We start from the raw sequence: 27,570 nt of genomic DNA, 5'->3' as shown, positions 1-27,570 counted from the left end.
GTGTGGTCTGGGCTGCTTAGGGATCGTCATAAACAAAGCTGCTTGAGTTCTGCATGGCTGGGAAGTAAGGCGGGGGCTCCCCCTGCTGTTCATAAGTATGATTGTTTCCCTGCTCAGCAGTTAGGGACCATCTGACAATTCCTATCCACAGCAGTAAATGAAGGGAGAATTTCACTGCATACAGTCAGGTTTCTTATAAAAACGGTACACATTTTTTAAATAAAGTATATTGGATAAACTGGTGTATCGATGCTGTAACACTGTAGAAGGGGATGTGAGGCCCCTAAAACATTTGGTTATCTATTGCACTCAGCAATAAAATGACTTGGAGGTATTTGATTACACCAACCTTAAAGTAGGTGTATGTCATTTTGGTGTTTTTTCTGGATATTCCTCACATTTGGTTGCGTGACTTTGGAAGGACATTTGAAACAGCTCTTCACTAACTGTGAGTGTATTAAATCATATTCTATACTCACTGAGAAGCTGTAAGGGCCTTCTAATCTTAGATGACCACTAACATTTGAGTCTCCAATATTTCAGGTGCCCTTCTGGTTTCAAAAAATGCATTTTTACAACTATACAACTAAAATGTCCATTTTGTTCTTTTTTCTTTAAAAATTCCCATTTGGTGTCCAGTTGAATACAGTAGGTATAATTTAGTTATTAAGAAATAAGTTAATTGGCCTGTTTATGGGAGCCAGGAGAATGGAAAAGGGTGTCAAAATAGAAGAGTGATCCCCAACCAGTAGCTCGTGAGCAACATGTTGCTCTTCAACCCCTTGGATGTTGCTCCCAGTGGCCACAAAGCAGGAGCTTATTTTTGAATTCCAGGCTTGGAGTCAAGTTTTGGTTTCATAAAAACCAGGTGCACTGCCAAACAGCGACTCAATGTAGGTTGACAATCTACATAGGGGCTACCAAATGGCCAATCACAGCACTTATTTGGCACCCCAAGAACATTTTTTGTGCTAGTGTTGCTCCCCAACTCCTTTTACTTCTGAATGTTGCTCACAGCTTCAAAAGGTTGGGCACCCCTGAGTTAGATAGAGAAGCCTACATTGAGATCTGCAACCCAACTCGTGAACCCTTGACCCATAACCAAGCAATTTCAGCCTGCAACTTTGTAAAATGAGCGAATTTATGCTTGTAGCCCAAGGATGCTGTGCAACTCTACCATGGCAAAACATGTCACATTAGTTTTCCTTCATGTAAAAATGTGTGATAATGTTCCATTTATAATGGGTGACTTGGAAGGACATGGAACTGTGTCAATAATTTCAATGAATTTCAAAAACTCTGTAATGAAGTTGAATGAAGTGAGGATGCTGTTAAAGTTAAAGTCTTTGCCTACTTTGTAAAACAAAAATGTTTTTCATCCTCATGTAGCAAACAATGGGAAGACAGAAGAACCAGCCCAAATTGGTTCTAGAGTATAGAGGAGCCCAACAGATGTCCTAAACAAGTTCAAACCCAAAATAATTAATCTTCCCAGATGTTGGGGTTTGTAAAAAAGGTTTTAATGTTACACACCACTACTTTGTAATGCTAGGACTGAATCATTACCTTGGAAGTAGATGATTCCTCTTTATTATACAACAAAGAAAGGAAAATACCCTCCTTAACATAAAAGGAACAGATTGTGAGTTTGTATTGAGCCAAATGATGAGCGGTTTGCTCACCAGCGAAAAGGGCTCTTATGCAGTTATTTCAAGGCAACAATCAGAGAGTGTGTCACATGACCTTTACCGTAATTTCTATTAAAATCATTTCATGTTTGGTTGCTTCTGCTGCCCGGGCTCATTTGTATTGTTTACAACAAGTCATTGCATTCGGCAGTTAGTGGTGCCTGAATCCATGGTTACCGGCTTTTATACATTCACTAGTTAAATGGAATGCAGCCGGTCCACAGACTTCATAGAGGGTGGTGGGAAAGCTCTTAAGAAAAAGCAATAAAGCTAGCAAAGTAACACAAATGGACATGTTGCAAACATCTTCTCTCTAACATAAATTAGAGTAGGGTGTCTGGTTACACTATGTACCTTGTGCCAGATAATTAAGAAAAAAATAAGAAGTGTAGAACAGCGTCGGCACATACTATACAAAGTAGCCCTGACCTTACCACCTGACAAGGACCCTGGATCCAAGATGCACCCATACACTCCAGATCCAGGTTGGTACCTCTGTAATCCACAGCCTATGTGCATGGTGCATTTTCTATACAGGTGTCCCGGGGTTCATGTCTAAGACAGCAGCATAAGGTGAGTGACTATAGAGGAACAGCCCCTAAAACCACAAGCAGACACATGCGAGTAAATCAGGCATCCTTCTCTTACCTGACTGGTAGTAAGTGAAGGGGCGGGAGAGGGGGTATGATCAGATATCAATCCGGCAGCTAATCTAAAAGTATTGCTCATTAGAAATGCAGCAGATGGATAGAGCATTGTTTTAGTGAGGGAGGTGGCAACTCTACACAAATACAAATGAAAACACAAGCTGTATTTCATCACCAACAAAAAGACCAAGATCAAACTCTAAACAAAATAACTACTGAACATGTCATCTCTAATCATTATTCTTCTCTCTACAAACCCTGTCTCAAAATCACATTCCCTTGAATAGATGCGAAGCCTAAGTCAAGCCTACTTACCTGGTCTTCTAAGAGTTTTGTGCAGTTTCAAGGACAAATTGTCTCGAGCAAAGTCTTTTGTTGCCCCAGCTCTGATCTGATTACACAGCCATCAGACTAAAATCAGCCGAGATAATAGAAACGTCCTTTATGGAGAGAGGAGATCTTGGCTCGGCTTAAAAGCTTGCTCAATGAGCGGCTTGATGTGTTCCCTAGTTATGTAGATACACACACACAAGCAGCTGATGTCTGTTTGCAGCCCGGCAGAAAGAAACCTTTACTGAAAAAACCAACAGCATCACATTTCAGTGGAGTTGGTGCCAGGCTTGAGGGAGCAGAGCAACCCCGGGCAACTTCACACTATTCCAAGAAGCAAATTCACGTGTCGAGCAGGGGGTAAGAATAGCTCACTGACAATGCTTTGCCCCATCTAATCCCTTTGTCCAGGGTCCATAATACTAAGAAATACAAAGCCGGATTTCTGTGCTGCATGGCCCTGAATATGTTGAATATCCTGTTGCACTAATTTCCCTACAATATTTGGCATATGCCATTTAAAAACACTGATGCCACCAGAGCAAATATTTAAACACAAACGCCCCATTGTTTGTTGCTAAGAGAAGAAGCACACTATACATTTACGTAACCAGTATATGCTAAGTTTAAATGCGTAATTGCGCTTACCGCTGTATACGGTGGGTCCAGGTGCACACGCCCCAGACCTTCAGCAAGGGGAACACATACCAGGAAACTTTGAAAGAGGCCGGCACAAGCGTGGACCCACGAAGTAGTAAAGCCGGAGTCAGATTTGTAAAAGGGTTAAAAAAGCTTACATTTTATTTTCCATAATTAAGAAACAAGGCCTGACACATTTCGTATCTGCCAGGGACACTTAGTCATAGGCTGAACATTGAACAATACATACAGGATATTTAAAAGAAAGGTAGCCAATGGGAAACAAGTAGGCAGTGCTACTTGATGTGTCACTCCAAGAAAACATTCAAATCCTAGGATTCAATAGACACACCCCCCAAGGCCAAAACGATACATAGGTTAACTTAATTAATTGAATTAATTGAAGCTTCGCATTTAGTTTCAAGGGTCAGTGAGGTCAGAAAAAAGGGAAGGCTAAACACTTGAAGACCATAAAATCAAAAGAAGACCAGCTGAACAGTTGCTTAGCATAGCATAGGTCCATCTATTACATGCTAAACGTTTACTTAATAGTGACCTTCCCCTTTTCACGATCACCAAAAGGGATATTTCAAACAGGTGACATCGAGATATAGAGTACACGGTTAATCAGTGCAGTTACCCATAGCAATCAAACAGAAATTAGATCTGATCACTCTACGTGATTTAAGTGAGAAATAAAAGGAAAGCTCAGGTAGGTAAATCACACCCTAATCCCTGTTATGATTGGCGCTAGGGATAAGGGAATTCGACCCGTATCGTTTTGTCAAAAATTCGCCCATTAAAGTCTATAGGCCAACATTTTTTTAACGCGCAGCAAAAATTTTTTGACCTGCGTCTTTTTTTTTTTGATGCACGACGCCATGCAAGTCTATGGGTGTCATTTCCGCGGCCAAACAAGGCGAAAAAATGTACCCATGCCTAATTGGCGCCTTTTGCATTAGTGATGTGAGGGTTGATAAACCCGCCCACTGGGATTTCTATTTATAGACCTGCACCCGGCCCGCTTGATGTCCCCAAAGGGGACAGGGCAGGCGCATATCTATTAATAGTGGCTGGCAACAAAACTTAAATAAAGAAAATCTATATATAACAGTGGTCCTTTCATGTTCCTCTGATACATTTGTAACTTTCATGCTAGATCTGGGGCATGCTAGGGCTGTTGGTTAAAGGAGTTTTAGGGGCCGATTCACTATGGGTCGAATATCGAGGGTTAATTAACATTCGATATTCGACTAGGAATTAAAATCCTTCGACTTCGAATATCGAAGTCGAAGGATTTAGCGCAGATAGTTCGATCGAACGATCGAAGGATAATTCCTTCGATCGAACAATAAAATCCTTCGAATCGAACGATTCGAAGAATTTTAATCCAACGATCGAAGGAATATCCTTCGATCAAAAAAAGTTAGCCAAGCCTATGGGGACCTTCCCCATAGGCTAACATTGACTTCGGTAGGTTTTAGATGGCGAACTAGGGGGTCGAAGTTTTTTTTAAAGAGACAGTACTTCGACTATCGATTTTTACTTCGAATAGTTCGATTCGAAGTCATAGTCGTAGTCGAAGGTCGAAGTAGCCCATTCGATGGTCGAAGTAGCCCAAAACAAACTTCGAAATTCGAAGTTTTTTACCTTCGAATCCTTCACTCGAAGTTAGTGAATCGGCCCCTTAGACTTCTAAGGGAAAATAGTAACAAGGTGGCATCTGTGAATCAATCCAACACCTCTTATGCCAGAAGTATGATACTTTGTGAAAGTCTGCAATATGCTTATGAAATGCAAACTGTCAGTTATTTCTAGTTGTGTTGCTTAGCACAACCTTATTGCTGGACAAAACTAATATGACTTCTTCTTATTATTAGTGTTGGTGGGAAATTCTGACCCCGGCGACATTTGACATTAAAGTCATCGGGTGCCCGTTTAATTGATGCCAAAAAATTTTCGCGCCAATTTCGCGAATTTATTCACCGGCTATGAAATGCCCAAATTCGCTGCTAATTCGCCCATTGCTAATTGTGTATGCCTTAACCTCCGTATGTAAACCCTGGGCTCATGTGTCTTGTACAAATAAACTGTTATTCGTTTGGTTCATCACAAGAATCTCCTGGCACCCATTATTTCTATTTGGTGTATCATAGTAGCGTGAGAGTTGTAATTATACTACTTCACCTGGGAAACCTTTCATGTAGCGAAGGCCCTAGCCTGAAGTTGAGTTGCATGTAACCCATGCTCCCACAACTATTTGGACATTAACCCCTTTTTGGTCTGCCTAGTCAGATTAGCGTTTTATATATATATATATATATATATATATAAGAAAGGCTGAAGTGGCACGCACTCCGGTTCAATAAAATTCAACTTTTATTTATCTTATGTGATACATAATAAAAGCATTGATGCTTTTATTATGTATCACATAAGATAAATAAAAGTTGAATTTTATTGAACCGGAGTGCGTGCCGCTACAGGCTTTCTTCTATGATACAACATTGACACAGCACCCGGAAGCTGAATATCGGAGTTGAACATCAAAGTATAGCGTGTGCGGACGCCGACGGCATTATATATATATATATATATATATATATATATATATATATATATATATATATAACCCATGCTCCCACAACTATTTGGACATTAACCCCTTTTTGGTCTGCCTAGTCAGATTAGCGTTATATATATATATATATGCACCAAAAATCTGAGAATCCCCAAGTATCTATTAGACTGCAGGCTGAACACAGTCACATGATTAAGACACCGGCTTTCTTCCTCATCTGTAATGACAAGTCTTAATTATATTTGTAACAAAAATACTTGTTTTTTAGAATTAAAAAGAAAAGTAAAGTTGGTTTATAAAAAAAAGGACACTAACGTGCCGTTAAAAAAAAACGAATTATATAATGAAATTAATAAATTAATAAAGATACAATGAATTCTATGCTGATTCCTTCGGACCAGCAATACCCTGATAAAGCCCTACGGGGCTAATACCATTCCAGTTGCTTTTGTACAAGATTCTATGCCATTTAGCCAATGAGGCATGCAGCAAAGATGCGCTTGTGTTCAACAGAAAGGCAAAATGAGATTTGGTTAGTAAAATTATAAAAAGGAAAAGCATGTTAATTACATGGAACGGGGGGATCCAAACAAGTAAATGGAAAGAGGGCAGCATGTTTATTTAATTTCTAAAATCTTGACTTGATTTTCATAAGAATACCCTTGCTAGTGGGGTAGGTAGGGGAAAATCTCATTAATAAAGACTTCAGAAACACTATAGTATACACAGTAGATAGCAGATAAGTACTACTATAGTTTATATAAACAAGCTGCTGTGTAGCCATGAGGGCGGCGATTCAAGCACAGGATACACAGTAGATAACAGATAAGTACTACTATAGTTTATATAAACAAGCTGCTGTGTAGCCATGGGGGCAGCCATTCAAGCACAGGATACACAGTAGATAACAGATAAGTACTACTATAGTTTATATAAACAAGCTGCTGTGTAGCCATCTGGGCAGCCATTCAAGCACAGGATGCACAGTAGATAACAGATAAGTACTACTATAGTTTATATAAACAAGCTGCTGTGTAGCCATGGGGGCAGCCATTCAAGCACAGGATACACAGTAGATAACAGATAAGTACTACTATAGTTTATATAAACAAGCTGCTGTGTAGCCATGGGGCAGCTATTCAAGCACAGGATACACAGTAGATAACAGATAAGTACTACTATAGTTTATATAAACAAGCTGCTGTCTAGCTATTGGGGCAGCCATTCAAGCACAGGATACACAGTAGATAACAGATAAGTACTACTATAGTTTATATAAACAAGCTGCTGTGTAGCCATGGGGGCAGCCATTCAAGCACAGGATACACAGTAGATAACAGATAAGTACTACTATAGTTTATATAAACAAGCTGCTGTGTAGCCAGGGGGGCAGCCATTCAAGCACAGGATACACAGTAGATAACAGATAAGTACTACTATAGTTTATATAAACAAGCTGCTGTGTAGCCATGGGGGCAGCCATTCAAGCACAGGATACACAGTAGATAACAGATAAGTACTACTATATTTTATATAAACAAGCTGCTGTCTAGCTATTGGGGCAGCCATTCAAGCACAGGATACACAGTAGATAACAGATAAGTACTACTATAGTTTATATAAACAAGCTGCTGTGTAGCCATGGGGGCAGCCATTCAAGCACAGGATACACAGTAGATAACAGATAAGTACTACTATAGTTTATATAAACAAGCTGCTGTGTAGCCAGGGGGGCAGCCATTCAAGCACAGGATACACAGTAGATAACAGATAAGTACTACTATAGTTTATATAAACAAGCTGCTGTGTAGCCATGGGGGCAGCCATTCAAGCACAGGATACACAGTAGATAAACAGTAGCTTGTACTTGATCTAAACTAAGATTCATAATGAATTAAATATTTTAGTGTTACTTTACTTTTGTGCAGAAGATTATATAGATATGAATATAGATGATGTCACAATGTGACTACAAGTTGCAAAATACATTATTATATACAAAAAAGAATGAAGCAACACAAATAAAGCTTCTTCATAAAACACATCTCATCCTATAATTGACAGGATGAATATAGAGACACATAGATTTGAATATTCTCAGTGCAAATACCACATTGTTAGAAACTATACCGCCATATGGGTTTTACCTTGACGTGGTATGGTGGCTTATCAATCTTATGATCATAATTTTGTAACTAAAAAACCCCCTGACTTTGTAAATACATGCATCTGCATAGATTACTGATATGACAGGGGCCCAGGGAATGTGCATTGATCAATTTTTCTTCTTTTTTTCTATGTCTGTAGTTAATTTGGCCAGATCAGTAGCACTTCCAATGTATTTTAGTACATTTTTATTTAGCCATGGAGTGCTCTCACAATTTTTCCTTTTTGTATTTTGTATTGTAGCAGATTTATTCTGTTTGGAAGTTCAGCAGCTATGCTGCAGGCCAGGCTTCCATGTGGTTGTAGCACCCCCATACCTGTCTCTTTAAATGGTGTAACAATGCCTTTGGAAATGGGTGTTGGTCTGGGCAGTTTCTCTCTCTTAAAAGCCGCAAGCGGGGGAGGATTAATCTCATGGAACCAATGCTGGGGTCTAGGTTATCTCTCCCCTTTGAAAGCTAATGGCGGGGGAGGACTAAGCCCTATGATGAAAACCAATGCCCAGGTCGGGAGACCTTATTTTTCAGGTTATGCTCTTATGCCGGGAGGCTTTAGCATTTGAAATTATGACCAGAGGTAAATAGTTAGGGACCGCCATATGGGTTTTACCTTGACGTGGTATGGTGGCTTATCAATCTTATGATCATAATTTTGTAACTAAAAAACCCCCTGTCTTTGTAAATACATGCATCTGCATAGATTACTGATATGACAGGGGCCCAGGGAATGTGCATTGATCAATTTTTCTTATTTTTTTCTATGTCTATTGTTAGAAACTAGCCCCAAATCCAACTGAAAACCAGCACAACAGAGATCAGTAGAAATATGCCGCCCCTGTTTATTATCCAGCCATCTCCATGAACATCCATAACTCTCCAACAATTCCATTGATTTATGTTCAAAAACACACAGGGCATGAAATGACTTCTGCAACCTTACATTTCCCTCAAGAGGCGGCGAATACATTCTAAAACATTGTGTTGGATTCCTTGTTACGTCTCCTTTGTAAAATAAATGTTTGATAATCAATTATAAAGGCTTCAAAGGCACTGCCACTAAATTGCCCATCGGGAAAGCTGTTTGAGGGAAAAAAGGAAAATCCCTGCAACCTTTACCTCCTATGTTTCAGTTATCACGGGGGGGGATTGTGGCCACACTGATATAGAAATTCAAGGAAAGTGCGCCAAAAACTGCAAAAAATGACATTCATCAAAGGCAGTTTTAGTTGGAGTGCTGGATAACACGAACACAACCTAGCACAAAGTGATATGGAAAATTATTTTTGCATATGTGTATATCCATGATGGCTATTTTATAGTATGGGTGCTCATCCTGTACAGTATTATATAAGTAGCTGAACATATGCCTTGAAAGTGCCCAGTGCCAGCAGTAAGCTCCTTAAAAATTACACCTACATAGTTTATCATTATACAGCTTTACAGAGGTTATACATCATTCACTGCCCCAATGGAGCTTACAATCTAAGGCCCCTATCAAACAGTCCAGGAGCCAGTTAATTTGTCTGCATGTTTTTAGGGTGAAGCCAGAGCACCTGCAGGGAACCCATGCAATCATGGGAAGGACATACAAACTCCTTACACATATCGCCCTGGCTGGAGTTAAACCTAGAACCCCAGTGCTGCAAGGTAACATACTTCCCGACTGTTCTGTTTTTTGCGGGACAGGCACGCTTTTGACAGCTCAGCCCACAGTCCCAGATTTTTAATGAAAAGTCCTGAGTTTCTCTTTGATCTCTTGCACTGACGCCAGAAAAAGTTTCTGAAACTTGATTAAAATGGTTTGGCAGAAAACAGGAACCTGGACAAACACAGAGTATTTGGGAGGAAGTCATGAGAAATCCATGAAAATACTGGGAGAGCAAATAAACTCCTTGCAGAGAGTGCCCTGGTTGGAGTTGAACCAAGGACGTGAGGGCTACAATGCAACAGTGTTAACAGTTACTCTTGTAACTGTACCGACACTTAATAAGGAGTTATTTACTAAACTATGAATGCAAAAATCACAAAACAACATTTTTTTTTTAAAATCTGACTTTTAAAAAATGTTTTGGAGTTTATTAAACCCAGAGGATAGAAAAGTCTGAATCTGAAAATCCGGAATCTCAGACCTGTCAAGGTCGTATATAAGTCAATGGGAATAGTCCCAATGATTTTTTGATGTGCGCAGGGTTTTCTGCAATACCCCAAAGTTTTCGGGTGAAAACTCAGAAAAAAAAATTTTGAAAATGGTGAGAATCAGATAAAAAAAATCTGAAAAAATCGTGATATTTTCTCACAAAGCAAATTTTCGGAAAAATTTTATAATAATTAAGCGTAAAAAACCCGAGCGGATTTGATCGGAGTTTGTAGCAGAAAATATTGAGATAAATTCGGACTTTGATAAATAACCCCCTAAGTGTTGGACATCTCAAGGCAGGAAGAATGCTTAGATTAAAAGATACAGTACCTATGAGGCACTCATATGTTTCATCTGCCTTGATTTATTTGGGGTTGATGGGTGGAAAGGAGGTGGGAAGAAACTCACTAAGTTGTACATGGAGAGAACGCTGGGCAGACACCTGCTTTCAGAATTTGCTCCAAACTTTTACCCACTGACATTGGAAAGCAGTAAACTACATCTAAAATTCTGTGATTGTGTGTAGGTATGAGTGAAATATTTTGCCTCGTTTCACCGCAAAACAATGGCCATAGATTCTTATGTATAGTAAAAAAAAATGCTTCCCTTCAATGCGTTTGACAATTTTTTTGTTGCTCCATGAATTTTCGCGAAGCGAAACTGGTCAGATTCGCTCATCACTAATTGTGTGTTGTGTCTACAATCCCTCATTGCCTGATACAATTTGTACCCACGCTGGATGCTAATCTGTGTCTCTATTTAGCCATAATAACCTCAACCCCCAAAATAAGAAGGAGGATTGATAAAACAAGTTCTACTGTAGAAGGGTAACGCATCACAACCGATGAGAAATGTTCTTTTATTAAAGGGGAAGTATTGCGAAAATGAAAATGTAATTTAATTTAAGCTTCAGCATACTGAAATAAGAAACTTTCTAAATACAATCAATAAAAAAATTCTGTACTGTTTTTGAAATAATCAAGTTTATCTTCACTATTCCTCTCTCGGCATCTGTTTCTCCAAAATTCTGTCTTCATTCAGGAGTTGGGTGTCAGATGAATGATCCAATATATCTTATAGGGGGATTTTTTTTGCCTAGAAGATGTATTAGAGCTCACTCTATTAAACTCACCAGACATCATGTCTCTCTACATGCAGAATTTGTGCAAAATGGAGTTATTTTGTTAGATTTTGTTTGTACAGGTATGGGACCTGTTATCCAGAATGCTTGGGACCTGGGGTTTTCCAGATAACGGATCTTTCCATAATTTGGGTCTTCATGCTTTAAGTCTACTAGAAATACATTTAAACATTAAATAAATCCAATAGGCTGGTTTTGCTTCCAATAAGGATTAATTATATCTTAGTCGGGATTAAGTACAAGGTACTGTTTTATTATTACAGAGAAAAAGGAAATCATTTTTAAAAATTTGGATTATTTGGATAAAATGGAGTCTATGGGAGACAGCCATTCAGTAATTCGGAGTTTTCTGGATATCGGGTTTCCGGATAAGGGACCCTATACCTGTACTGGAATCAGTTATTAGAGTGAGCTCTAATACATCTGCTAGGAAAGGAAGCCCCCCTATAAGATATATTGGATCATTCATCTGACACCCAACTGCTGCATGAAGACAGAATGAAGAGAAACAGATGCTGAGAGAGGAATAGTGAAGATAAACTTGATTATTTCAGAAACAAGGCAGAATTTTTAATTGAAAGTTTCTTATATTAAATGTTGATTTTCGGGATAGTTCCCCTTTACTATTTATTCCATTGGCCAGTCACATTCATTGCTACATGTTACTAGACCAAATACTAACAACACCAATTTGATGTTTTCCCTTTGCAGGTTGAATATGATTTATTTTTCTAAATAAAAACATATAATGGTATGGGATCCATTATCTGGAAACCCATTATCCAGAAAGCTCAGAATGATGAAAGGGCCGTCTCGCATAGACTCCATTTTATCCAAATAATCCAAATTTTTTAAAAAGGATTTTCTTTTCTCTGTAATAATAAAACAGTAGCTTGTACTTGATTCCAAATAAGAAATAATTAATCCTTATTGGAGGCAAAACCATGATTTTCTAGTAGATGAGGATCACAATTACGGAAAGATCCATTATCCAGAAAACCCCAAGTTCTGAACATTCTGGATATCAGGTCCCATACTTGTATGTACAGTTTTTAAAATCAGAAAAGACTAAAGGACTATTGGCACATGAAGACAGTACAAATGCAATAATATTATGAACCTTTAAAATCATCATTTTCAGAAATGGCTTAAAGGATCACTATTTGCTGGGAAAGCTTCAGCCATTTCTTCTCGTTAGAAGAAGCTCAATCAAACGATTCACCAAAGGGGCCCCTGGAGAAGACGGCAGATCTACATTTAAATGGAGATATATTTTCACAGGCGCGCTACCTGCAAGGCACATGCTGTCAAGGTTCCTTACTGAGTTCATAGAAAATAGTTGCAGATATATTTCACTCTCCTAATCACCCAAAGACTTTATATATATATATATATATATATATATATATATATATATATATATATATATATATATATATATATATATATATATATATATATATATATATATATATATATATGAATTTCACATTTTATTTGCTTGCTGGGTTTTGATTTTGCTGTCCTGTAAATTATTTAATATTAATCTTTTAACCAACAGCATTTCTTTTTTTTTTCTTTCCTGCGCTGAAGAACTTCTCTTTCTTATACAGGTATGGGACATGTTATCCAGAATGTTCAGGACCTGGGTTTTTTCCGGATAACGGATCATTCTGTAATTTGGATCTTCATGCCTTAAGTCTACTTGAATATCATGTAAACATTAAATAAACCCAATAAGCTGGTTTTGCTTCCAATAAGGATCAATTATATCTTAGTTGGGATCGGATACAAGGTTATCTTTTATTATTACAGAGAAAAAGGAAATCATTTTTAAAAATTTGGATTATTTGGATAAAATGGAGTCTATGGGAGACAGACCTTTTGTATTTCACATTGAGGTGGGTGATATCGGTCTGATCCGATTGTGGTCCCTAATGCCCAACGATCGGATCAGAATGGAGGCCATTAGTGCAGTCGGATTGCGGGACGGCATCAACGAACAGATGCAGCCGCGATCCGACGGGATTTTTAACCCTTCTCAATCGACAGCTGGCCAATTTTTCGCCTTACGTACTCAACCACTCCCCTCCATATCCCCCTAGTACGATATTTGTTTTAAAAACTGGAAATCCTAGATATAGCCAGATGGGAGGTTGGTGTCTCTGCATGCCCTAACAATCCAAAGCCACTGATACAAGGTGTCAGTAATGGTCCACATTTGAAAGCTCTTCTCAGTTTAGGGTCTTCCCAAAATCACTGTGGCTTGCACTGTAACAGCTAAGTTATGGCTGACTGTAACACCTGGTACAACATGGCAAGTGGAATGTGTGCCAATGTCCCTCCTGAAGTCCACATCCGACTCCCCCATAAGTCAATGTACTGTATGTGATTCCTGAGTTCTTTGAGCACAGTCAGGTCTTAGTTTCTATAAAGTCCATCCAACTGACCAAGCCTGTTGGATAAAAGTCTACACAAGGGCCAACATCTCGCTATAAGCGCATATATATATATAATAGCAGTGATGATTTTTGTGCTTTTATTTGTATAGAGAGATACAGACATAAAAACACTCTTGTGTAACTGTGCCATGAAACGAAAGCCTGATATCTGGGCCAGTAATTTCATTTGCCTCCCAGCCAGCCCAGAGAGTGTGCACGAGGCACTTACACTAATTCATGTTCATGTCAATACAATCTATATATTTCATGTTGCCTTACTTCTGATATTGCACTCCGAAATTAGAATGAGGGAACGTAATAGAATAGATCTGAAAAAAAAAATCCATGTGAGGATCTAATTTCATTGTTTTCCAGGGAACTTCATACTTGCCAATTCTTTTTTCTCAGGGGTGCGCGGCCCGTCTCGCTCCCTTACAGCCACCCTAATAATTGAGATTAATACATGTGGAAAGCAATCATTGCTTTGACTTCAGATAATATTGAATAGAAGACACACACTCCTTCTGTGTATCTATTTGTGTTATAAGCCCGAGATGGCAATTCATTTTGATACTTCAATTTACAATGGGCTTTGTTAAGTAAATTAAGAAATGGCTCTTCTGAACCTCTTCATCGCTGAAAGGTCAGAGGTGGCCAGTTATCGATTTGACTTTTTGCACTGGGAAAAGTTTTCTTACCCTATGGCATAAATTATACTGAGCAACCTTGGCAAAGTTAATGAGTATGACCCGCTTCACCAAAAATTCACAAAACGTCAGTAGAAGTCAAACAGCCCAACAAGTTTTCAACCAACAATTTTTACTATAGTCTATGGCTTGGTGTTTTTTCTCTGAGAAACAAGGCAAAATATTCTACCATCCCTACCCACAAGTTCATGAAGAAGCTGTCCACCAGCCTGCAGATGCAGCATATGAAAAGTTTTGACTTGTTTACCTACCCCTCTGGCATTGTCATATTCCAGCTGATCATTCTGCTTGGTCAGCTACCCTTTCCATGTCCTTTCAATGCTGGGTCACCGAAATTTGTAAGAAGCTCATTTATTAGTGGTGATCGAGAAGATGGCTGGACATTGAGGATCATAAAGGTTCTTTTAAACAGGTGTCTATTCAAATGGAACACTTTAGAAGGCCAAGCCCATTTATCTGTAGATAAGACAACAGTTGCAGATGGGGAGGTTTTCTTGGGAGAAAGGGACATGAGACTGCAGCTCAACTGTCACATTGGCGCCTTGGATAATTGACTTGGGAGTAATCTAAATGAGGAGGTAAAGATATAATTAATCACATACCATCAGCTCATTGGTTGGCCCCAATTCCTGCTGTTTTTACAAGTGACTGCTAGAATGTCCCCTAAAGATGGCCATACATGGGCCGATAAAAGCTGCAGACAGACCGTGTCAGCAGCTTATTGGCCCGTGTATGGGGCCCCCCCACGGGCTTCACCGATCGAGACGAAAAATCCCGTCGGATCGCGGCCGCATCTATTCTTTGATGGTGTCCCGCGATCCGAAAGCCCATTACTATTCGTTAGAATCCGATCGTTGGGCCCTAGGGCCCAACGATTGGATCAGCCCTATATTGCCCACCTTGAGGTGGGCATATCGGGAAGAGATCCACTCATTTGGCGACATCGCCAAACGAGCGGATCTCTCCATGTATAGCCACCTTAAGACATTTAGTTATCTCCAGGCCAAGGCCAGGCCTCATCTATAACCCAACCCATTATGGCTAGGGCTTAGAAATTAGGGCTCAGTATTATTTTGCGTCTACATCTAGCAACTGAAATGAAGTCATACACGGTGTATAAAGCAACTCTTCTGTTTATAAGAGAGTAATACAATAGCTGGATGAAATACTGGGATTAAAGACAACCTTCATTATCAGGAACAGGATTTGTGGAAAGGCCACCTAGGCCCGGGCCTAGGGCGGCAAGATTTTAGGGGGGCGGCATGCTGCTCTACCACACCCACATTGGTTCAAAAACACTGGGTATGCACTGGAGATCAATAATTTTTTAAATTTCCATTGCTCCAGTCCAGATGATGAAAATTTGCATGAATAAAGGGTAGGGGACAGGGGCGACGAACGGCAGTGGTCCTAGGGGAAACCACTATATAAATCCGGCCCTGATCAGGAATAAGACAAAACAGTGTTGGACAGGACCACTGATACCAGGAAATCTCCCGGTGGGCCCAGGTGTCAGTGGGCCCCTCATGCTGCTAAACATTTGGCCTATTTTATGGCCATTCCTGTTGCTAGCATAGTTTCACACCCTATTGCCAGGCAAATTTTCACTCAGGTGAACGATCGTTACTCCGCAAATTCACTAAAGTACGAATTTTACAGAACGTTACCTCTTTCGCCAGAGTTTCCTTCGCCACCTGGCGAACTGATAAAATGAAGCTACATCCTCTTCAATCTTATGTCAGTGACATCATATCCTGTGTGCCGGAAAGTCATAAAAGTTCTAAAAAATGCTGGCGTTTTTTTCATATTTTAAAGTGGGATTGTCTTCAAAAGTTCTAGTGAAACTTCACCAGCCTATGGCTACAGAGACGCAACTTCGCATTAGTGTAGTGGCATCGATTTTACACCTGACAAAGAAGCGCAAAGGTGTGGCGAAGCCGTTGCTGGCAAAAAATTTGCCCTTTAGTGAATTTGCCCCATAGTCTCTTATTCAAATAAGTGCATAGGTTAATTTGAAATTGCAAACTGCAGAGCTGCTGAATAAAAAGCGAAATAACTCAAAAACCACAAATAATAAAAAATGAAAACCAGTTGCAAATTGTCTCGAAATATCCCTCTTTACATCATACTAAAAGTTCATTTAGAGGTGAACAACCCATTTAAGTATTTGTTGTGCTAAGCCCCTCAGTGTCTATTCCAGCCCTGGTGAATCAATTGCACCTATTGATAGCGATGGACGAATTTGTCCCATTTCGGTTCGCCAAAAAATTTGCAAATTCCAGTGAAATTCACGAAACATCGAAACTTTCGAGTAACGCATTTATGTCAATGTGCGTCAAATTTAATATGCGCGGCTATTTTGTCTAAATGCACCAAAGTCAATAGGCATCCGAATAATTTTTAGTTGCGAGACAATTTTTATGCGCACGACTATTTTGACGCGGCAGATTTTCACCAGCAAATCTTCTCGACAGTTTCACTAATTTATTTCTTGCCAGCGGCGAAATGTGGAAATTCGCTGCGAATTTGTGCCTGGTGAATTTATTTGCCCATTACTACCTACTGACACTGCAGAACCCTGGCCTAAACACGTGCAATTGTGTTCATTTTTACTTTAGGAGGGGCTTAACTTACCAAACAACCACAACAATTCTGAGATCCTGCACTGCATTCTTAAATGCCCCTTAATTGGTCCAAATGTCATCTGGAGTGTATGACACTAAAGGTGGCCATAGACTCAAAGATCCGCTCGTTTGGCGACATCGCCAAACGAGCGGATCTTTCCCCGATATGCCACTAACGGCATGGCTATATCGGGGGTAATTCGAACGTTCAGCCGTATGCCCGAACGATCGAATTACGATGCGCCAAGGGGCTCCGACGGGTCGGTCGGTTAAAAATCCAACCTTCCCGATCGATATCGTGGCCAGATATCGATCGGGAAGACCCGTCGGAAGCCCCCACACACGGGCAGATAAGCTGTTAAATCGGTCCAAACGACCGATATCGGAAGCTTTATCTGCCCGTGTATGGCCACCTTAAGGCCTCTAAAATGATCTAAGCCAAAACATGTGGCTACATCAGATAACAGGCCTCATTTACATTCAATGGGGAAAGGTGCAAAGTACAAAAAAAATGCTAGAAAGTGCCCTCTAGAATGCAATTCTGAAGTTGTCCCTCACTGTGTATGCTACATGGGAATTTGAATCTGTGACAAGGAGCACAATGCATATGTGACTGCTGATCCTACACATACAAGTGTCTGGGACCCTAAACAATCCAGCGCCTGCACCCATAGCATAGCTAAATAAACCTGGATATCTCCGCTCCCCAGCATGATACCATTCTACTGTAGCTCTTTATTAATAGCATGATGACGTGATATTAAACTGCATGGCACAATCCAATGAGCAATAAATACTGATCTTTAGAAGCACATGTGGTGTGTATTATACCATCATATTCACCAGCTTATTTACTCAATGACTTTTTATTTACCTTGGATAACAATTCATATTGTCTGCTCATCATTGTAACCATCATATATAATAGATCCATCACAGAGCTGTAATATAGGGTTAAACTAATTGCCTTACTCAGGCTTGGACTGGGCTCGCAGGACACCGGGAAAAAGCCCAATGGGCCCCCAGCCCTTGTGGGCCCTGCCAGTCCCACTATTGGTGCTGCCCCTCCGACATCCCTCCTGGCCCCTTGTGCTGCGAACAGGAAAAAAGGTAAAAGCGGGGGGTCGAAGGGGGTTGCAGCTGTGGAGGGGGGGCTTGGCCAACGCGTCTTCGATGCAGGGCAGGGGGCCCGGGGGGCGGTGTGGGAGCCCCAATTCAGCAGCCTCGGTGGGTCTCCCAGTCCGACCCTGACGTTACTAAACTGCTACAAAGAACCAAAAAGTAGCTAGTTCATTAGCTGGCCTTCAGGCTGGGACCCCTTAGCTCATAACAAGGTTACAGATATATAGAAACATTGGGGTAACAGTCACCCTGCTATAGTTCCAGGGGTACCCAGGGCACAAATAAGCACTCACCCAAAATCTCCCCCTAACTGGCCTTCAGACTGGGCCCCCTTAGCTCATAACAAGGTTACAGATATATAGAAACATTGGAGTACCAGTCATCCTTCTATAGTTCCAGGGGTACCCAAGGCAGCAAATAAAGATTAACCCTAATAATGCTTGTTGTGGCAGCTCCCCACTTTTGCTACGTCTCCCCTGCCTTCCCCACCTCAGCCCCATTACAGTCACTTTACTGGACATACCAGACCCTGTTCCACAGCAAACAGGTACCAAATCACATTAGTCTTATTCATTTCTACATCATAAAAAAAATGTAAAAGTGGTGGGAGAAAAAAAAAATCTAAATTGAGTCAGGATCCCACCAGGGCTGTTGGTACAATGTTATTTTAGGTTATTGCAGAGAATCTGTAATTCAGTGAGAAAGGCAATTACTTTAGGAAAGAGAGAGCGAGAGACGGGGGCCATATCACTCATCACTATTACACAAAGGTGGGGGCAGAATCTCTGCAGGTGTCTAGGACGATGCTGACAGAATAAATAATAACATTGTTTATAAAAGAATGCCCCCGCCCCGAGTTGTAGTTGAACTACCATAATCCTTTAATAGGCAAATCCCAAGGCAGGCTGGGAGTTGTAGTTTAACAGCAAAGTTACAGGTTGGATATGACTAATGTCTGTCTCCAAACCCCTGCCCAAAAGTTCCTCTCCCCAACTCCCCCGGCACAATAAGATCAGACTAATTCTTAATCCCAGTACAATTTTACTTCCCGCCCAGTAACCCCCACTCACTGCTCATACTCTGAACCCAGACCCCCAGCAGCCTCTCATGTCTTTTCCTTTCTCATGTGAATATTTCCAGTTGAACCTACAATGCAGTAAAGACCCCCAAAGCCAGATGGGACTTGTAGTTCAGGAAGTTAAAGGATGAGGCTGATGCTTTGCTCTGAGACAGGAGAATCACTGCACAACTTCATTCAGTGCCAAGTACAGAACCTTAACATGCCATTCCCATCCTATCCCCATTCCCATCCTATCCTATTCTCATCCTATTCCTATTCCCATCCCATTCTTATCCAATGCTCAGGCCTATCCCCATCCTGCCCATGTGGGAGCTGCACTAGGGTTACCCTCTACTTAAAGGCACCTGCTGATGGAGAAGCTATTAACTGCCCCGAGGGGAGTATGGAGACACTTGTACCTGGAGGGGGTCTCCGGGGACAAGTTTCTCCCTACTCCACTTGGGGCAGCAGTTCAGACTAAAGTCAATGTGACCCTCTTTAACCACAGTACTGCCTGCAGCCTTTTTAGCCCCAGTACTCCCTGCAGCCTCTTTTAGTCCCAGTACTCCCTGCAGCCTCTTTTAGTCCCAGTACTCCCTGCAGCCTCTTTTAGTCCCAGTACTCCCTGCAGCCTCTTTTAGTCCCAGTACTCCCTGGAGCCTTTTTAGCCCCAGTACTCCCTGCAGCCTCTTTTAGTCCCAGTACTCCCTGCAGCCTCTTTTAGTCCCAGTACTCCCTGGAGCCTTTTTAGCCCCAGTACTCCCTGCAGCCTCTTTTAACCCCAGTTCTCCCTGCAGCCTCTTTTAGTCCCAGTACTCCCTGCAGCCTTTTTAGCCACAGTACTCCCTGCAGCTTCTTTTAACCCGAGTACTCCCTGCAGCCTCTTTTAGCCCCAGTACTCCCTGCAGTCTCTTTTAGCCCCAGTACTCCCTGCAGCCTTTTTAGCCCCAGTACTCCCTGCAGCTTCTTTTAACCCCAGTACTCCCTGCAGCCTCTTTTGGCCCCAGTACTCCCTGCAGCCTCTTTTAGCCCCAGTACTCCCTGCAGTCTCTTTAACCCCAGTACTCCCTGCAGCCTCTTTAACCCCAGTACTCCCTGCAGTCTCTTTAACCCCAGTACTCCCTGCAGCCTATTTTAGCCCCAGTACTCCCTACAGCCTTTTAAGCCCCAGTACTCCCTGCAGCCTCTTTTAACCCCAGTACTCCCTGCAGTCTCTTTAACCCCCAGTACTCCCTGCAGCCTCTTTAACCCCAGTCCCCAGTACTCCCTGCGCTTCTCCTGGAAGTCTAACCCCGGTGCTCTTCTCCTTGAGCCACGTGACAGGTAGCGGCTAGAGTGCAAGCTCCTATGCAGCAGCAGTCGGGGGTGGCATTAACATATAAGAGAGCGAGAAGGGCAAAGGAGTAGAATGTGGAGGAGCCGCCGGCGGGTCAGTGAGAGAGAGACAGTGACTGTACCTTGCGGAGCAGCAGAGCAGACAGGAGACACAGGCTGGAGTCCCAGTCACACGCGCTCCTCTCCCGGCGGCTCCCGCGACCTCTGACAGGGAGGGGTTCAGTCTCCAGTCGGCTGACAGGGACACGGGGCTCTCCGGCTCGGGTTCGGCTCTGGCTGGCGGGGCGAGGGAGCCCGGGGATGTGAGGCGGCTTCCCAGTGGGATGTGAGGGAACCCGGTGAGGAGAGGAGAGCCGGAGCCCCCGGTGCTGCAGATGGCACCTCCCTGCTGGAGTTTTGGTATCTCCGGCCGCTCTCAGCTGCTCAGTCAGTGGGAAGCCGGCGGGGCTGTGGGGGGAGCTGGAGGGCCACACGGTGCCCCCCTCTGTGCTGGGGCTTCTCCTCACTCACTATCACTCACATTCCTCCCGCCGCCGCTGCTCCTCCTTTCATGTTACCTTCACGGTGACATTCAGCCTCTGTGCTGGGCCCCCCTGCCCCCCCTGCCCCCCGCGATACATCAACTGCTGCTGCTGCTTTGCCACTCGCACTGACACTGACACTTGTACTGACACTGAACTCCCTCAGTCACTGATGAGCCCTGTAGCCTGGGCCACCTGAGCTGCTGCACAACCTCTTGTTCAGCCATTTGCTGAAAGTTTGAAAAACTGGGAACCCAACTTTCCTCCTTCTAAACAACGTTCCTATCTGCTCAGCTATTATTATTGTGGCCTCCCCTGTCTACAACCTGACTGGCCCCACCTAGGCCACCAGTAGCCCTCTCACTTTCAGACACTTGCTAGAAATGGCCAAATAACTGGTCAAATATGTAACCCCAGATGCAGCAGAACTTCTTGCTCAGCCATGCCTGAGAAAATCCATCTCATCAGCCAAGACAAGCCTACTGGTAGTCATCTGTCACACAACTAGGTGTTCTGAACTGCAGCAGAGCCACTGGCGGGGCCATTATTTGGGACATTTTAATGTGATTGTAGCCCTCAACTTTAGCCAACCGTCAGCCATAGTTAGTATAGCTAAAGAAACATCAAACTGGGCCATTCTATGAGAAATGGGATCTCAAATCCCCAGTTGAAGATAACAGAGAGCGTAAATAACTTCCAGATATGCAAATTTATCATTAAAGTGACCATTTGACAGCAACCAACAACAGAACTTTTCGCAAAACCAAACGAAGTAGAGTTGCTGGAACTAACTGGCCCTGACAGAACCTTTTTTAGCTCTGTGTTTTCACTGATCTCCTTGTGAATTGACCTAACCAGGCAACCGGTAGCTGGAACACCTCTTATATCTCTCTAGCTAGAGCAGCGATCCCCAACCAGTGGCTAACGAGCAACATGGTGCTCACCAACCCCTTGGATGTTGCTCTCAGCGACCTGGAATTCTGGAAGTTTTGGTTGCAGAAACCTCTTGTGGAGCTAAACACAGTAGAGTTGATGGAACTAAAGGGCGCTTAGTCATTGTAGAACTTTTTGTAATTCCATATTTTCACTGATCTCCTTGTGAAATTGCATCTTATTGACCAAACTAGGCAACAAGTAGCTGAAACACTTCATTTCTCTCTAGCTAGAGCAGTGGTCTCCAATTAGTGGCTCACAAGCAACATGGTGCTCACCAACCCCTTGGATATTGTGCATAAAGCAGGTGCTTATTTTTGAAATCCTGGCTTGGATGCAAGTTTTGCTTGCATAAACCTCTTGTAGAGCTAAGCACAGTAGAGTTGGTGGAACTAACTTGCCCTTAGTCATTGTAGAGCCTTTGTAGCTCCATGTTTTCACTGATCTCCTTGTAAAATGTCATGTCATTGACCAAATCAGGATGAAACAACTTTCATATCCTCTGATTCTAGAGGAATCTCACCTGGAGCACAGCCATGTGTTGACTACATCTTCCAACCCTCCACCCACAAACACATTTGAACCTGGGTATACAGTGGAGTAACTAGACTGGGCTCCACAGCAAATTATTTTCAGACCCCCAAAATGGAGACTTGTTTAACCAATATTTATTGAAACTGTATATAAATACGGGCCTCGTGGGGCTCCTATACCTCCTGGGCCCCCTGCAGCCGCAGGGTCTGCTTCCTCTATATTATGCACCTGTTGGTATAGACTATTATTTAATGATAATTCTCATTTCTAACTATTGCAGCAGTTTGGGGAAGTGTTTTTCAAGCACAATAATGCCCCATGCATGCATGGCTCCATACGGAATGGGTTTGCTGAGATGGAAGGAGAAAATGCGACTGGCTTGTACAGAACCCTAACCTCAACCCAATCGAATCTCAGTGGGGTGGATAGGAACCTCAATAGTGAGCCAGACCTGATCCCCAATGTCTTATATATTAAGTGAAGCAATTTCCAACAAGAGTAGAAGGCAAAGGCTTTTTTAGTAGATGAGAGAAGACCAGCTTCAATTAATACCCTTAGTATTGGAATGAAATGTTGGACAGGCAGGTGGCTACATACTTTTGGCCATGTACTGTATCATTACTAGTGAGTAAGTGTGGCATGCCTAACTGTTTATTCATCACCTGCTCATGGCTGGAACTAGGGGTAGGCACCTGTTGGGGGGGAGGGCGCTGGGCAAGTACCTCTTGAATAGCTATTTGCCTGCCCCTAGTCCAGAATATCTTGCCATCGCTCCTGTCACAGTGAGCTCCCAATATGGAATCACTGTGCATGCTCTCGTCGGCAAGGTGGCCTAGGGTGCCCAATTGGCTTGGCCCATCTCTGCAACTGCTATTATTTTGGTTGCCACCACCACAATAATGGAAAGAAGGTCGCCTTGCACAGTGGTCTGGGTTATGTCCATGTTTTACGTGCTGTGTGTGTGATGTCATCATGTTCGTTTGGCGTGAAATTCGAACATTTAAAGGGGCTTTGAATCAAAATTCATTGCCCGTTTTTAGGTCTAACTTGTTAGTATCCTGGGTGAGATTTCTGTCTTGTTTGATTTCAGTTTTGACCCTTGTCTGCCTGACTATTCTAAACTCTGCCAATCCTGACCCCTTAACCTTACTTTCCATTCACCAGTAGAAAAGGAGTGAGGGGAAAAAACTGAGGTACAATTTACATGCCTCTTGGAAAATAAAAAAACTTACTCTAATCCCCACTAAACTTGTCAGGGAAGGGGATTTCAGGTTCATGAGAACTACTTTTATTACCCAGGGTAGATGAAGGAGGAGTCCCCACAGTAACTGTAGCAGGTGGTTGTACCACAGGGATAGGTAGTGGCTGAACTGCATCTAGCCTGGCTGAGAGAGTATGCAGACCATGAAATCTTGTATCCTCTGTTGCTCCTCTAAGTGATGTAGAAGGGTAGAGAAGAGCATCTCAAGGGTAGAGAAGAGCATCTCATGGGCAGAGGAGCAGCGGCAGCTTTGGCCCATTGTACTGTCATGTACCGCTCCCTAAAATCAGAACAAGCTAAGCTCCCTGGTAAAGGCTCAATCTTCCGCCTGTAGCAGCCTCCTCTGGCCTTGGGAGGAGCCCTCAGCTACTCAGATGCCGCCAGTTCTTAAATTGAGAGGAGCAAAGCAAGTGTTCTGAACGAGCAAAGGGGTACATGGATGTAAGGCAACAGTTCAGAGAGTAGACAAAAAGTGTAGTCAGGCAGGCCAGGGTCGATACAGGCAGAGTTCAATGTCAATTATGCCGGGGTCAGTACAGGCTGCGTTCAAGGAGTAGTCAAGAAGGCAAGGGTCAATATCGGCAATATTCAGAATAGTCAGGCAGGGTTCGTTATGACCTTACTACAAGGTGACCCACAAGTTTGGGCACTAAGGTTACCCCCCTCAGGCTGGGCCCCCTTAGCTCATAACAAGGTTACAGATACTGTATATAGAAACATTGGGGTAACAGTCACCCTGCTATAGTTCCAGGGGTACCCAGGGTACAAATAAGCTCTCACCCCAAATCTCACCCTAACTGGCCTTCAGGCTGGGCCCCCTTAGCTCATAACAAGGTTACAGATATATAGAAACATTGGGGTAACAGTCACCCTGCTATAGTTCTAGTGGTATTCAGGGCACTCATCCCTAATTAAATACTAACTGGCCTTCAGGCTGGGCACCATTAGACCAGAGCACTGCAAAAAGAATGTCACACACTACTTTGCTATTACAATTACATGTATAGTACAGCATGACTTTATGAAGGATAGGTCATGTCAGACAAATTGTATCGCTTTTTATGATGAGGTAAGTAAGATGCTGGACAGTGGGGGGGGGGGGGAAGCAGTAGATTTGATCTATTTGGATTTTGCCAAAGAGTTTGATACTGCTTTCTAAACTGAGGTCTGTTGGGCTTAATGAAGTTGTTTTCACATGGATGGGAAACTGGCTACAGGAGGGTGGTTGTTAATGGTACATTCTCTACTTGGAATAAGGTTCTTAGTGGGGTCCCTCAGGGCTTGGTATTGGGCCCACTTTTATTTAACTTGTTCATTGATGAACTAGGGGAGGGTATTGTCAGTAATGTATCAGTGTTTGCAGATGACACAGAAGTATCCAGCCCAATAAATTCCATCCAGGATGTGGCACTTGCAACACGATCTTGACAAACTGGCAATCTGGGCAGCTAAGTGGCAAATGAGATTCAATGTTGATAAATGTAAAGTCATGCACCTGGGATGTAAAAATATCCAAGCCACTAGTCAAATCCATTATGGAAAAAGACCTTGGAGTCCTTGTAGATGATAAACTTGGCTGTAGCAAGGGCAAATAAGGTCTTGAGCTGTATTAAAAGGAGCATTGATTCATGGGAGGAGGGGGTCATTCTTCCACTTTATAGAGCACTGGTAAGGCCTCATCTAGAATATGCCGTACAGTTTTGGTCTCCATCACTCAAACAGGAAATTACTGTACAGAGTACAGAGAAGGGCAACTAAGCTGGTAAAAGGTATGGAAAATCTTAGCTATGAGGAAAGACTGGCCAAGTTAGGGATGTTCACGCTGGAGAAGAGGCGCTTAAGGGGTGATATGATAACTATGTGTAAATATATAAGGGGATAATTTAATAATCTCTCTAATGCTTTATTTACCAGTAAGTCTTCCAGCTGACACAAGGTCACCCATTCCGATTAGAAGAAAAGAGTGTCCAACTAAATATTCGGAAGGGTTTTTTACAGTGAGAGCTGTGAAGATGTGGAATTGTCTCCCTGAATCAGTGGTACAGGCTGATACATTAGATAGATTTAAGAAGGGGTTGGATGGCTTTTTAGCAAGTGAGGGAATACAGGGTTATGGGAGATAGCTCATAGTACAAGTTCCAGGGACTAGTCCCATTGCCGTTTTGAAGTCAGGAATGATTTTTCCCCCCTCTGAGGCAAATTGGAGAGGCTTCAGATAGGGTTTTTTGCCTTGCTCTGAATCAACTGGCAGATAGACAGGTTCAAAAAAGTTAAAAGGCTGTTTGTGTCACTTGGAGTCCGTTGTATATTCCTTAATTATTTATTAAGATGTTTCTTTAAAGAGATCTCCACTGTTGGCTGTGATGGCATGAGACAAGCAGGGCCGATCATTAATTAATGTCAAGGCTGGAGATGCTCGGTGACAAATCACTATTTCGGTAGTTGTTTATCCGTAATACTCTGTTTTTGATCCCTCATTTGCTCAGAACCTGCTTCGCTAATTAAGTGATGTCCCAATCCATTTTGTAGGGTAATTGGAAATTAATATTAACAAGAATGCCTTTGACAGCTAAAGTAAGTGAGAACCAACGGATACAATGGTTGTCATATCCAGTAACCCAGAAAAAGCAAGGAATTCCTTGTGCGTTTCTACTGTGACGGACTGGTCACCCTTCGCTTCAGACGGTGTCACGCAAGAGGGCACTTCAATAATGTGTTTGGTTAAGCTTTGCCCAGTATCTGGCAAATATTTTTCCCGAACATCTACAGACATAGAGATAGGTCATGCTACCACCTGAGGCAGCACAACCCAGCTGACCCTGAGTTTAAAGGAGAACTAAAATCAATAAAGGATTAGACTTAAAATGATGCGCCCAATGTCTTGAGCTTCTGTACCAGCCCAAGGCAAACAAAGCCCTTTAGCAGTTAAGATCTGTGTCTCCAAAGATGCCCCAGTAGCTCCCCATCCTTTTTTCTGCTGATTCACTACACATGCTCTGTGCTGCTGTCACTTACTGAGCTTAAGGACTGTCAAAAAAATGATTGGCTCCCATGCATTTTGCTGATTTTTCGCAGTTTCGCAAATTTTCACGAAGTAAAATGGGTCAGATTCGCCCATCACTAGTGGGTGGGCATATACTCACAACACCAATGGGCAGTATAAATCCCTGCAGGGAAAGAGACAAATACACAGCATCAACAGGAGGCTTTCAGCCTTCTCCCTAAGTGGAGCTTCAATAGGGTGTCTCTCTAGAAGTCATTGAGGTCTCTCTAGAAGTCGCTGAGGTCAATGAACAATGAAAATTTTGGGCTCTAACGTTTGCAAAAATGTTTGCGAATGTTGCTTGCGCAAAAGAAACATAATACATTCCCTCAATAGGCCCTACTCTGGGAAATTAGTACCCGGGATCCTAGTCTCAAGCAACACTCCTTGGCGGAGCCTGTGCTGCTTGGATAAATAGTCCTAACTGCTTCTAGAGTGAACTATTAAAGGGAATAGCCTATCACTATCTAGACCTGACCTGTCTAGGTTCCAAATGTAACGCTTCCTGCCTGCTCAGGTAAGTTTACTGGCAAAATGGACATTGAACACTTGTGCTCAGTTTATATATTGTATTATAACACAATTCCACCTAGGGCTAAACCTGGGAACTAATGCTTTGACACAGGCAGTGTCGGACTGGCCCGGCGGGCCAGACACCTCT

The 27,570-nt window shown here is 42.3% G+C and overlaps 1 protein-coding gene across 1 annotated transcript in view; it reads right to left on the bottom strand.

The window, feature by feature from the left end:
- LOC121394351 overlaps positions 1–26,639 on the bottom strand; it is a 103,727-nt gene extending 77,088 nt beyond the window's left edge. Inside the window, exons 1-3 of the mRNA XM_041565177.1 lie at positions 26,453–26,639; positions 22,595–22,655; positions 20,740–21,118 (exon numbers count right to left, since the gene is read on the bottom strand). Of these exons, the coding sequence (XP_041421111.1) occupies positions 20,740–21,118; positions 22,595–22,655; positions 26,453–26,639 (627 nt within the window). The remainder of the gene's footprint in view (positions 1–20,739; positions 21,119–22,594; positions 22,656–26,452) is intronic.
- Positions 26,640–27,570: the final 931 nt, after the last annotated feature.

Source organism: Xenopus laevis, chromosome 5S, assembly GCF_017654675.1.
Source record: "Xenopus laevis strain J_2021 chromosome 5S, Xenopus_laevis_v10.1, whole genome shotgun sequence".
Lineage (NCBI taxonomy): Eukaryota > Metazoa > Chordata > Amphibia > Anura > Pipidae > Xenopus > Xenopus laevis.
Note: the sequence above shows the minus strand (reverse complement) of the source record. Positions and strands in the feature narration are given on the sequence as shown.